Source organism: Rhyacophila brunnea, unplaced genomic scaffold, assembly GCF_057557595.1.
Source record: "Rhyacophila brunnea isolate RB1 unplaced genomic scaffold, BYU_Rbru_1.0 scaffold_6, whole genome shotgun sequence".
In the NCBI taxonomy this organism is placed as follows: domain Eukaryota; kingdom Metazoa; phylum Arthropoda; class Insecta; order Trichoptera; family Rhyacophilidae; genus Rhyacophila; species Rhyacophila brunnea.
In genome coordinates, this window is record NW_028233276.1 from 46,156,177 (window position 1) to 46,170,909 (window position 14,733).

The 14,733-nt window shown below is 30.9% G+C and overlaps 2 protein-coding genes across 3 annotated transcripts in view; one reads left to right on the top strand and one right to left on the bottom strand.

Annotated features, from left to right (window-relative positions):
* LOC147065734 (NGFI-A-binding protein homolog) overlaps window positions 1–2,027 on the top strand; it is a 64,773-nt gene extending 62,746 nt beyond the window's left edge. Inside the window, exon 9 of the mRNA XM_085957282.1 lies at window positions 1,149–2,027. Within this exon, the coding sequence (XP_085813408.1) occupies window positions 1,149–1,328 (180 nt within the window). The 3' untranslated portion in view covers window positions 1,329–2,027. The remainder of the gene's footprint in view (window positions 1–1,148) is intronic.
* Window positions 2,028–3,291: 1,264 nt separating this feature from the next.
* The window catches only part of LOC147065735 (venom protease-like), a 50,488-nt gene continuing 39,046 nt past the window's right edge, over window positions 3,292–14,733 (bottom strand). For both annotated transcript variants that reach the window (XM_085956749.1, XM_085956748.1), the window contains exons 5-9: window positions 14,152–14,293; window positions 7,037–7,200; window positions 5,430–5,531; window positions 5,117–5,301; window positions 3,292–4,012 (exon numbers count right to left, since the gene is read on the bottom strand). In XM_085956749.1, the coding sequence (XP_085812875.1) occupies window positions 3,869–4,012; window positions 5,117–5,301; window positions 5,430–5,531; window positions 7,037–7,200; window positions 14,152–14,293 (737 nt within the window). In that variant the 3' untranslated portion in view covers window positions 3,292–3,868. The remainder of the gene's footprint in view (window positions 4,013–5,116; window positions 5,302–5,429; window positions 5,532–7,036; window positions 7,201–14,151; window positions 14,294–14,733) is intronic.

Consider the following 14,733-nt stretch of genomic DNA (forward strand, 5'->3'; position numbering starts at 1 on the left):
ACGGTTACATATAAATTGTACGTAAAACATGTAACTTTGGCACAGTTCGCCGTGAGCTTTCTATCGGAAAAAGAATATGATCGTATACTATACGTTCTTAAATTTTATTAGATTCAATAAAATATGAACATTCGATTTTCATAGTTGATTTTGGCAAAATTCATGAATCCAAGAATGAAAACCTAACCTAACAAATAATCCAGTAAGTATATCGGCTATTTTCAAAATTTGTTTGCTGCTGGCTTCCTGTAAAGTGTAAGCGGACAAAAACCATATTTTATTTAGACATGAATTTTATGTCAGTACTATACGACCCAAAGAGGTTGGATATATATTCCCGATACAACATTTTACGGTGAAGTGTAATACGGTGAACTGCATACGTACAAGTTACCGGACACACACTAGTACACCACATTATGTCATGCTACAATTTTATTCAACGCAATAAGTCAACCTCTTTATCGATCTACTCTAGTTTGCTTTCTCTAAGCAACCCTCTTGATCATGAACTTTGTTGAACCGTCGGCTGATATTTCTCGGATTATTATTGTCCCATCCATCGCAAACTTGACAACTTACAGCACATTTTCCTTTAGCCTGCTTACATACTTTGCCCTGTTATGCTCAAGTATCGAAGGATATGGAAAGCACAAGTACCATTATATACTAGCAATACGTATAACATTACAGAGTGATAAAGAGTCGGCAACGACGCCGGTATCAGACTAATGAAATGTGATACTAATCTATAAATTTAGTTAAAATACTTAACTGCAATGGTTTCCGCATGATCGTGGTGAAGTTGCAACCAACAATTTTGTTATATTGGGGTTTCCAGTCGTCACAGTATTCTGTGTGACTAAATGTAGATTATTCAACGGATATGTGCTGCTGTATGAAATTGAGATAGTATTTGAAAGAACAGTCTCAAAGTTTTAAGAATCGATATCTTCACCAAATCTTGTGGAAATTGGTACAGCGATGTCACAACGCCACTTCTTAGTGTGATGGATGTGGACAAGAAAGAACCACTTCACATGACTATATGGATTTCTTTTGATACACTTGACAAAACAATGTTCACATTATAAGTGATTGTAAAACTTTAATGTTTTATTCTCTTAACTAAATTCCAACTTTTCCAGGAGCCTGACGATGTAAACAGGACCGAAGCAGAGAATTCTGGCGCCTGCCGAGACGCCCGGGTACGCATCGTCGCCGCGAGTGGCGATCACATCATTGCTGTTGCAAATCCAGCCCTTGCCATTCACAGGACCCTTCTCCCTAAGAGAGAGTGCCCATCGCCATTAGATAATAACAACTAGTGACCTGGAAGGACATGGCTTGAGAACGGCTCGGGTGTAGTCATCGCTTAGATATCGCAAGTTAAAAAGTGAGCAAGGACTATTCGATATAATTGAAAGGACTACTCAGTAGACGATTAAACACTGATTTCAATTATCTGATTATTTAAAAATATTTTTCGATCTGCTATAACAATTTATTGGACCCATAAAACCTACTGTGCTATGGACTATACTATAAAAACAAATGATGTGAAGTCCAAACAAAAAAACATTTATTTGTAAATAATAATTCAGAAGATCTAAACCCATAATTGAATAATAATATACATTCCAGGGTTAATGAAATAATGTAATACAAAAAGTGTTATGTGTCCACGCGGAAAATTCATTAAATTTGAATACTTATATGCAACGTAACCTAACCAAAAGTACGTTGTATAAAAATCACACGAACATTGTATGTTTTGAAAACTATTTTTTTAAATGTCGTGAATTTCATTGTTGAAGGATCGAATATAATTTTATATTATTTTAATATCTACATAATTATTTAATAGCCATTAAACCCACCTTGCTAAATATCCATACCCATGATATATAAAAGTAGACACTATCATAACTTTTTGACTCCTCTGTAAACTAGTTATTCATCACAAAATCATAAAACAATCTATTGTGATTTTGTAAATGTATTTACAACTTTTGTTTTGAACTGAATTATTGTGAATGCCTTTAATATTTCTCACAGTTTATTTATGATTTCTAGTTTTTTTCTACTAATTCTTATTAAACAATACAGTAAATATCATAAAAAAATACTGTCGATTTTTATTTTAGGTTTACTAATAACAATAATTTAAATATCTATTTACTTACATCAAATTCATTTATCTAATTTACCGAAGGGCCATTCCCAGTAAACACATTTTAAAATAAATCAAATACTTACAATATTCTACTAATTCTCGTCTTTCCTTTTTATATTCACTTAAAATACAATACATTAATGGTATTTACATATATTGAGGCTTATTTTTATATACCAATGTAAATAGTTATTTAAATCTAAATTGTACATATTTCATATTACTCTTCATATATTTGCTTCATATTGTAGATAATCAAATAGGTAATCATATGTTTATGATTAAGATATCATTGAGGCTAAGCGGGGTGTACTGTAGTGCTACCAGGGACATCTTGCTACAGAATACTAATTCAATTCAATTTACTAATAATTTTCATTTTAAATATTTTTATTTTATTCATACGAGTCTACTTATGTAAAATTATTAATAAAAAATTTAAAAAAATCAAAATTTAAAAAGTATTATAAAATTTAAAGCTTTCAAAATATTATTTTTACATTTTTATGATTATTCATGTCATTGAATTTCCGTTTCCTCTCTAAGTTTTAATCCATTTTTGTTATTTAGCAATGATAACATCTAATAAGTAAAAAAATGTTCTGTTTAACATAGTTTTTCATTAACGTCGAATGGATAATATATATATTTCATATTCTGCCGCTAGGTGCCCCTTATAAAACTACACTCCTCTTTAAACACATTAGTTTTAATAACATTTCAAGCTAACTATGAGTAATAAATAATTGTACGACTATTATAAGCAAAATAATTCGAGTCAAAAGTTCCTTATAACGTTAGACTGATAATTTTACTATAAAAATAGTTAAATGTAAATAGTAATTATAATTTCAATATGTTAAGTATATAATTTTTTTTTTCTATAACCTGGATAGCTAATAACTTAAAAATTAATAGCGCTTATGATGTAGCAGCCTTGATATTGTCTATATTATAACAAAATAAATTGTGTAACTTATGAAAAAAAAAATGATGAAATAAATTAAATACTATTTTTGTATAATAACATTATTAATGTGTTTTTGTTAAAATAAATATGGTTGAGACTGAAAAATGAAAGTAAAAAACGGACGTTTAATAATAAATAATAATTTATTCGCTATAAAAATATACATTGTAATAATTTATAATAATTAAACTGATTCCATAATACTGGATATAACACTATTTATTTAGCTAATAATATCTAATACAAAAATGTATATTATGATATTGCCATGTGAAATAAATATTTTCTTATCATCTACCTAATTTTTATAACGACTTATGATATGAAAATGTGTTTTTCACTGCCTCCACCATGTGATGACTACAAAAAATAAATGCTGCTCTTTTGTATTCAAAATGAGGATATGTTTATAATTGAAATATAATATATTGTAAATCATATTTACAAATTCTTACAAACCATTTTAATCTTTAAACTTTGTTCGAAGGTTGTTCGCATTATCACTTTTTGAGAAATAATATAGATATTTATTTTATAATATTCTAACTGTCACAACTGGGGAAAAGTTTTTCATATGTGAGGCTACAAACCTCTAACGTCTATAATTGAGTTACGGAATCTTATAATACCTAAATGGAAGACTTTCTAAAAAATATATATATGATTTATTTTTAATATAGCTAAGTATTCACTTGTAAGTCTATGTGAAAATTTCTTATTATCTACACATTAATTTGTTCTTCGATCCAAGGGATGAATTCAGTCAGCCTTGTGTAGACTCCTGGGAAACCTGGTTCGGCGCACTTGAATCCATATGACACCACTCCAACCAAGTAATATCTCATCAGGTCAGTTCCAGGCATGGACTGGAATAAAAATAATAAATAATTAATAGTTACGATTGCTATCAATACAAAGTATTACTACGAACTTTAAATTAAACTAGAAAATACAAAAACAAATAACCGCCAGTTGTTGCTAACTGATACCTTCTGGTTTAATTCACTATTAAGATCATTGACGTATTATATATAAATGAATGAATTTATAAATTTGTGTTGTTTGGATAAAACAGGTCAAAATTATCGACTTTACAGGAGAGCACGTATGAAAAATAAATAATGTTTCAGTGATCCTAGTACAATAATAAAACTAAATTAAATAATATTATTAAAAGTACATACTTACATAAAACTCTATTCTGAACATTATTATTTTTTTAATTTAGTAAATTAGTGTAAGTATGTAGATATTATTTAACATCAATTTTTAGCAGTATAAAATTAATTAGGTACCGTTTGCGCCAATAATCTCAAAAATCTCACCCACAGCCTTCCAAATGTATGTATATCCTGAACACCATATCAACAGTGAAACTAACAACATTCAACATTAAATTAATCACAACCAATAAACACAGACATACAGGGTGACCGCGCCTGTACATACCGTGCGCTCCAAAGCCCGAGTTACATAATCATAACAGTGTGTTTGTGAGTTACTTGAGACTCAAATAGTGCGAGAAAAGTTAGTTTCCAAGGTGCACCCTACCCATTCAAACTATAAATTACAGTCCACTTAAATTATCGCCAATAACAGTTGACATACTTAATATGTCTCTCAAATAGTTTTAAAAACGCATTTTTAAGAAAAGGCAACATAAATATATAATTTTTTGTCCACCATAGATAAATAATATATTATCTACTGTAAAAACTAAATAAATAATATTTATTCACCAAAAATTAGTGGACCTAATAATTGTATAATATGTTATTAGTAGTTGAATTTAACTTTCAGTGTAGGTACCTAATTTTATAGTATTCAGTAACACTTCCATTCATTGTGAAATTAACAAACAAGGCTAATCTTTAGTTATTTTGATAGCTGTCGTAATGGTGTAAGTAGTGGTATCCGAATATGTTTACTTATATTATAACAATGACAAATGAATAACAAAAAAATCTTACATCTGGGTACATGATTGGTCCACCGCTGTCTCCCTGGCAAGCATCCTTGCCTCCAGCCGCATATCCTGCGCAGAGCACACGCTTGTCGATCACCTGGTTCTTGAACTTAGAGTAGGCCTCCTTACATTGATCATTCGTCACTACGGGAATCATCAGTTCCAATAATTGCGAAGAAGCTGGACCCTCTGAAAAAATTTACTTTCATTATTTTACTTTCACCTTCATAAAATCACTATTGTCGCTATACCTATTAAGTATTTTAAACAAAGGATTATCAGAAATGTAGATAGATTTCCATGAAACGGATACTTACTGAAGGATATTGCTCCCCACCCAGCGATAAATAGATTATTTCTTTCATAAGTCTTCACTCTCAAGTCACCAGATATTGGAAGACAGACGGGTGTCATCAATGCTATAACAATTTTAAAAAATTAGTAAATATATTATATATAGATAATTTATATAGTGATAGCTCCTAAATTTTCAGATATTACTGGAAAGAATTTTTAATAAATATTATAACAAATATGATATTTTATATGTTTTAATATTGGACATAGCATTTTTTTTATATACCAGCAGTTTGGACATAATATAATACAGAATATGCCATGTTATTTATAACAAGCGAATATTAGCTTTAAGTTTCAATATGAATTTGAATGACAATTGTTATGCCTACATGACAATAAATTCAATACTTGTGGTACGATACTCGTACGAAAAAGGGCGATTCACCCACCTTTTCACTGCTTTAACAAAAATGTGTTTCTTCCATTTTCTGCCGAAATTTTCTTGTAAAAGATACATTTTACGGTTATTTTTACTGTATCAAATTTATTAACAAATCTACTGTTTACAGTAATCCTAGACACAGCTGTTTTCGTACTTGTATGCGTAAAATATTTTAGAACATAATAGCGCCTGTACACGTGCATGGATTTATTGGCAAGCAATAGAGCGTATTTGAAACTATCGTGACAATAACCATTTACACCTAAAAATGCTGACTGTCTCTCCAACGTCATTCTTCAAGAGTAAGCGAGACGCTATGTTGTCATAGTATGGTATTATTTGACAAGTGATAAATATCGGTTAACCTCAAAATTAGTATAGTTCGTTTTTTTTACCGGCAGGTTCACCACTATCGTTCTACTGCGCAGGCGTAGATCGAAAAAATCCCTACTGTCGCATGAAAATTCAGAGGCTTCCAAACTTTTTTGATTCATGCATGCAATCTTGCCAACTGCAGGAAATACATGTTTACCTATACATTTTCTTGTTATGGCCGCGATAATACTTACTTTCAACAGTAAATATATGCACGTGTAAACGGGGTACAACAGTAGTTTTATAAATACTTATGTAGAATATTATTTACTATTTATAAAGTATTAAAAAAGAAAATGACTAATAAATAGCAATTTATTTGTTTGAATTATAATTGAAATAAAGACATAAGAAAAATATGAAATGTCATTTCGACATTTCATATTAATTTCCATAGTTACGCACGTATATATTAATAATTTAGTTGCAACTTTCCATACAAAACAGAATTAACTGAAAATGAATTCAATTCTGCTTTAATATGGATAAAAGTATTAAAAGAATGCATTGTCGTCGAGTTCTGATATATTCTAAATGTTTCAAATGTCTAGCTAGTCGGAAAGTTAGTTAAAAATCTTCAATCGTCCAATACAAATCTTGGACAAACAAGAAAAAAATTGTACTGGACAAACAAGAATAAGAGCTAATAAAAACGTGGTAAAATACATGCTTTCGCCCAGACATCGAATAAACTTCACTTTAAATAGTGACAATTCATTATTGTATAGGTAGGTATTTTTTCCATTGTCATTATACTCATTATGCATGATAAAACTATAAAAACAATACAATACTTTGAATACTTACGATTGAAAGTTACATCTTGAACCATTTTGACCAGCGCGACGTCGTTGGTGTACTTGGTAGGGTTATAATCCTTGTGCTTTATTAACTGCTCAATAGGAACGTCGATTGGTGACGCTCCATCATCGTCTCTCTCGAGGTCCAGCTCTCCAAGCCGCACCAAGTATCTTTAGATGACACAAAAAAATATATTTAATTCTAATAATCACAGTCTTCGGAGAACGGCTTTGCCAGAATCCGATGGGTGCGGTTTCATGTCTCGCTCGGCTAAGGTGTCGCCTATATATGAGTTGAAACTCTAGGGGGAAAGTAGGGTTAGAGAGAATGTGACGTCGCAAACTATACAAAAAATACAAAAGGATCTGAAAACACAATATTGGGGATCAAGGATAGGGGATTTAAGGATAAACCAAGATGGCCGCGCGGCTTAAGCGTTGGCTTATAATGTCGTGGGTCCCAGGTTCAAATCCTGGCTCTCTCAGTACACATACTGTTTTTCAATTTATGTATGAGTCAGACTATGGACCTAATAGGTTGAGAAAGTGGCTGACATCCATTTCTCGTAAAAACATAATCTGCTACTGTAGAGGCCCATATATTATGATCTTAATAGGATCGGGAATGGTAAAGAAAATGCTGTACTTAAAATTTCTTTAATCTTCTTTAATTTCTAAACTTTTTTTCTGTTTTTTAACGTTTTGGGGGGGTGTTAAAAATGTGACGTAATATAGATAGGGAATAAAAGTTTATGTGACGAAATGAGACAATGAGGAGGGGGTTTAAAATAGCCAAAATCGTGTGACGTCATAATATATGGACGGCACCTAACTGAATAAAAATTGTTCAATTAATGTTATTATTTAGCAGTCCTAAATATTTATAATGAAACCGATTTAATGTCGAATCAGTGGTCAGGTAAAATTTGTGGTACATATAATTTTTAATTTGCCTATCCGCATATTGCTATCATTAAAACATATAATAAATTAATGTAAAAAAATTAAATAGTTTATTTTTGGCCTTGTTGTTATCAGAATCTCAACTCGCAAGAATTTTTCCTTAAGTCCCCAAAGCCACCCCATGAAAGTATCAGCCAGCCCATTACTAACTATAAATCTAAATGTATTATTTTTATTGTAAATTCCCTTTTTATAAAATAAGAAGAATTTAGCTGAATGCGCCAAGCAAACACGCAAATATCTTTTAATATAATGCCACACGTATTTTCAGTATTATAAATACGTTAAACTTACATTAATTAATCTTATACAATATTATAAAACCGCAATAACCACACAAAACTCCGTCATAAAATCGTCTTCTCGTTTTTTTTTAATATTATTTTTAGGACTTATGAGTTGGCTTTAATACAGTGAGCCCCCCAGTTTATTCATTACATATTATAGCGAGAGCAAACGAACTTTATATTATCGTATATCAATGACATTTTTTTCTGACCATGTCCGATCCTAATAGGATCATATGGGCCTCCACAGGGTGGAGGTTTGTATTAACAGATTTTTACGAGAAATTTTTAAAATGTATTATACCTACTGCATAATAAAATTTAAAATCAGTGTATATTCATCACACTCACGATGGCCGCGCGGCTTAAGCGTCGGCCTATAGATTCGTGGGTCCCAAGTTCGTATCCTGGGTCAGGCAAGTACACATTTTGTTTTTCAATTTGTGTATGAGTCAGAGTATGGATCTAATATGTTGAGCAAGTGGATAACATCCATTTATTTTATAAACAAAAATCTGTAAATACAAACCTACACTATGTGGAGGCGCATATGATCGTATTAGAATCAGACATGGTCAAAAAAATAATCTGGAAAATCATCATGAATAGAGTCACGCTTGAACAACGCTATCAACTACGAGTATCATAATTTAATTTGAAAATCGATTCACGATGAGGCCCATTTTTGGCTTTAACAGATTCGTATATAAGCAAAATTGTAATTAAAAATGTAATTAAGTTATTTAAAATGGAGGCCCATAATGATCTTCTTAGGTTCGGTCATGGTAAAAAAATGCTATTCTTAAAAATTCGTTTAGCTTATATTACTAAAATATTATTTTTAAAAATGTTAGGCTTGCGCTAAAAATAAATTATTTGATTAATTATTTGTAATTAAATAAAGCATCATTTTATAGAGTTGATAATGTCCCCTTGAAGAGGATGAAAGCGGTACAAATTTAATTAAAAAGTGGAAGAAGTACAAGAAGTAAATTGTGTTTTATTTAATTACAAATAATTAATCAAATAGCAGTTCCACCATGAATTTATAGTTAACACTATAAAAAAAAATATTTCAAAGAATATTAAATTTATCCCGACACGAAAATAACGATAAGAAATTGACTTATAAGACAAAAGAACATTGTTTAATATAGGTACCGTTAGTTGAAGTACCCGACTTCGCACGAAGTTGCTTCGGTGATCGATATATATTAATCGTTCTTAACACAACAATAATACCTACTACTTACATAATTAGATTTTTCAACATGAAGATAAATTTGTAGGATTTTTCAAATGAAAGTAATAGTTCTGACAGTAATGAAAGTCAAACAAAAGAACATTAAATTAAAATCAAATCCATATAGCTTTACATAATATATGCCAAACATTCAAAATTAGAAGAAACAAATAAACAAACACACTCTGTATCATAATATTAGGTAATAGCGCCTGTACACATGCATGGAATTACTGTCAGCAATTTTGCTTATTTTAAACTGTCATGACAATAACTGTTTACAGGTAAAAGTGCTGACTGTCTCTCCAATCTCATTCTTCAAGAGTAAGCGAGACGCGAGGTTGTCATTTTATACTACTATCTGACAGGTCGTATTGAAAATCGGAGCTGAAAATGAGTAGTTCGTTTTTTTACCGGCATGTTCTCTATCGCTATCTCGCTCTTTATCGCTCTACTGCGCAGGCGCAGATCGAAAATAATCTTACTTGCGCGGAATAAATCATCACAATTATTTGGAATCTTCCAATCTTGTTTGATTTATGCAAGCAATCTTGTCAACTGCAGGATAATACATTTTCTTACTGTGCGCAGTACATCCATGCACGTGTAAACAGGGTATAAGATTATGATATCTCATATTAGGTAGGTACTAATATGATAATGCTAAATTTGCTTCGATATTTCGGGAATTACTAGTGAACCGGCTTACATATATCAGGACAAATAATGTGTATCTGAAAGATTCGAGATTAAACTTATCATGTGGTCAATGACTCTAGCATAAAAAATAAAAGTAAAATGACTTGTTCACTTAAATATTATTACCTGCTCATCTCTGTAATTTATTTATCGTGTGTTTATAAAAATAGGTAAATGACGTACAAGATACGATTGTATTTATTGCATCCTTCATAGAAATAGCTCTGAGAATCGCGTGTCGTTTATTGTTGGCTAATGAATGATCATAAATTTGTATATTATAACTGTGTAATTAATTGATTTCATTAAAATATAAAAGCCATAAAAGCCGTAATAAAATAATATGATTTTTCTCAAAAACCGGTCTCATGTTAAAATTACTTGACGGCATATTCTCTCACCATGATTTTTTATTTCTTACATACGTAGGTAAGCAAATAGATAACGTCAGTGTGGGCTTTTTATTTAAAATTTAAAACGTCTTTGTGCGTCAAGTTGACGTAGCTATTTACAATTGACATATTTTTACAAATTTTGCGTCATTTGTTTTTTAAATCCAATAAACGATAGAGGGATATTAGAATACCTGAGAATCCATTTAGTAATAATAAGATATTTAATTGAATTTTGAATTTTTAAACGAAACATCTGTAAATTGAGGATTTGACAATTTAAGAAAATCCTAGAGCATATTACTATGTAACTAATTTGACAAAATCGACATACCTACAATTATTATAGAATTCTAAAATAACAAATATTATAATTTTGTAAATGAGGCCGGCGCATCTATTCTATACACAAGACTGCTATCGGTAGCTATAAATCTAGGGTAGTTTTTTATACGTTCGTATCGAAGTATTATAATTATTATAATATGTAAGCATTGATATACTACTAGATGAGCAGTTCCCATACAAGTGTCATTTTAAAAATGTACCACAAAAGATATAACGAATATCGTCTTATAATATTTCCTTGTAGTTATAATGCGTTAAGACCGTTAACATGGATTCCCGAATTTCACCCGTATTGCCCTGGCTGTAAAACTAAATTTGCGTTCTTGGAATATTGAACCTAAGGGTGCTGCAACGCAAAACAGACAGAGCAAGTCGTCATGCGCTGACTATTAGTTAGAGTAAGATGCAAGCTAGACCGGGCTTACTCAGTAAGTTTTAACAAAGACCGACTCGCTGAAAATCGGGTGTCATTTTAAGAAGCATATGATTCATCCAGTAGTATATCAATGTATGTAAGCCGTCTAAATACTCTAAGCTGTCAAAACTATCTATCTCGCTCTAAAATTTAGCACAGCCAGGAGAGGTGCTGTTAAAACATAGCACTTATTGTAACAATTACAACTAACTTATTGTAACTGCTACTCCGATACAAAAATATGAAAAATTACCCTCGATAGCTGCCGATATCGGCCGATAGCTGTCTTGTATATAGAATAGATGCGCTGGTTCTCAAATCATATAATATTATTACTATCCCATGGAAATATAGTAATATTTCCTTCAAGACAAAACGTTCTAATGTAATATGCTTAAAATTAATAACGTCATTTTATACATCACGTCTATGGGATATTGGTACAAACTCAAATATTTGGAATAAAATTATTAAATAATAATATAAATCTTGTATTTATTATATGTGTTGATTATATGTCACGTGTACCTACCTGTTTAATCCTCACCACTTCAAATATTATAATATTTTGTTTACATAAACAATTATTTTAAAAATGTTTGAATGGATATCTTTATATAATGTCGATGGCTAAGTAATGTGTACATATGCCAAACAATGAATATTCATATTCGTAAATATAATAATATATTCATGTTTTATAGATTCTTATCCATTTTTATAGATTTCATATATGGAAAATGTTTATTTAAAACCGTGTACTGCAAAAATGTATACACGTACATTAAAACATGACACAATACAAACAAGCCAAGTGCGAAATTGAGTAATATGCGGAAAAGCTGATTTAAGTACTATTTTTAGTATTTTAAGTATTATTTATACATACTTTATTTGATTTTTGCATTTCATTCCATATAGGTATATTATAGACATTTTAGCGAGGAGAACTTCATTAATTAATTATTAAAATAAATATTGGTAGGGCAAATGTTTTGATGAATATGGGATGGCTATGAATTCTGGATACTGGACTTTCTATAAATTTAATGTAGACATTGTCACCCAGAAAACAGTATAAAACGCTTGCCACTAACTAACTAACACATTTATTTGTCAAAGTAAGTGTTTTCGAAATGTTAATTCTGCTATTAGACAATCTGTTTATATGAAAAATTTTCTTCAATAAGCAAATATATATTTTTACAATTTATTGTTGTAACATATTATTTTTAATTCCTCGAAAAAAAATATTAAGAATTTTGCATAGTTATTAGGTCCAAAATATTAAGATATTTTTTTTTCTTTGTTTTCCAAAAATGCTTTAAAATTTACAACAAATCTAAGCTTCTTGTTAACGTTTTGATTAATATTAAATACAATAGAATAACTCCTAAGGTGAATGATTTTTTTTTAAAAATAATGATATCTGCAGCTATTTAATTTGTATTACAAAAAGTCTACACTAATTAGTACAGTTCCTTTACCTATTTTAACTATTACAAAGCCTTAAATTTTCATTGATTTATCTGTAACGCATGAGAGGAAATAATATATTATTATTTAAATATGTAGGAGAGAGCAAGACAAGAAGAATACGTATTAAATGGGATAAAGTGGATGAAAAGAGATAGAGATAGACGTAAACCACAGAACAGATAATAAATAGAATACCGATAGGCTTTATTGAATACGCCGCATCTTGATGCAGGGTTTTGAATGTGTGAGTGTCCTATGAAAATGAAGCAAGCATTATGCACGTGCAATAGTGTAAATCAACATTAAATGAGCGTTTATGCAAACCGAGAGCAGTTTTCAGTTTTCGACGTAAAACGTATTCTTGACACGTGTATAAGTTTAACCCGGATTCTTCCTTACTCGAGTCGGTTGCCTGCTATCGCCTTACCCGTTATGTATTTCAGTTCCCATTATTCCCTGACGTAAACGCAAATCTTAAATTTGAAAAATAAGCTGACACGAAAATAAATGAATCTTTTATTTTAATCGGGTCGTGAAAGAAAACAAATGATATGATAATCTCATAATAATTTGACAGATGCATACAGCGCAGTGATGACATATCGCCACATTCAATAAGTTGACAGGTGAATTTTTTTTCTAGCATCACAATAATAATTGTGTACGCTATTTTGTCCAATTACCACTCCACAGAGTGGAGGTTTGTATTAACAGATTTTGTTTTTACGAGAAATGGATGTCAGCCACTTGTTCAACCTATTATGTCCATACTCTGACTCATACACAAATTGAAAAACAATATGCGTACTTACCAGACTCAGGATTCGAACCTGGGACCCACGGCGTTATAGGCCGACGTTTAAGCCTCACAGCCATCGTGCAATTAATGCAAGCAATTGACTTTTATTATTTTGTTTTTATATGTATTTCTAAAATATAATATTTACATACAATATTAATACTATAATATTTTGGACGTACTAATGAAATTTTAACATTTTTAAACTAAAAAGCCATTGTCCAGCGTCGGATACATATCCGGAAACTGGGAAATACTGATGAATCACTATAAGTAATGATTGTTTAATACGTGATGTATTATAATGATTACAATCGGATCCAAATATTCATAACATAGCATTTTCGTGCACAGTGTGATATATTTTCATTGCGCATGGAATCGGTATGGTTCTTATAACAATTATTTATTGTAATAGCCAACGGTCATCCTAGAAAAGATCAGTACATAGTTCTGTTTTAAAACACTGTCGTATAAATCTGTAAAAATAAACTCACATAGTATCCTCATGTCCATGTATACAATGAGACGCTGTAATCACGTGTCTTGAGGTAATAAGAGTCGCTCCACACTGCCAGAGAGTCTTTCCAGGAGTTCTTTGAGATCTGTACCCCAGCACTGCAAGCCATGGCCATGCTCCTACATACAAATGAAAATATTATAATTGATTTTTGGTATTAGATTCTATTTCTCGTCCCTCGATAGCGTTTCTGAGACCACGAACGTGGGTTGAACTCTTCGTTTGATAAAATTGTCATGTTAGTGTTTTTGATCTAGTCTAGAGCGATGACTAAATTGCTAATAACCTCAAAAATGGTTATTATAATCTTCACTTTGCGGAGGCTCATGTCCTCCGCTTAAGACTGGAAGTGGTATTGCTGCATTATGGACCCTCAATGCAAAAGTATCTTAAAAACCTTCGCATGGATATTGGCAGTAATCAGCCATTCAATCAAGCTTTAGTCAATGGTTATGAGGTCTTATTCAGTTTTGGGTTTAAAAACATTTAAAAATTACTATAAAATCATTGATTAATTGAAATTTGAGCCTAAGTGTACGTCCTGAGTGGCAGCGATCGG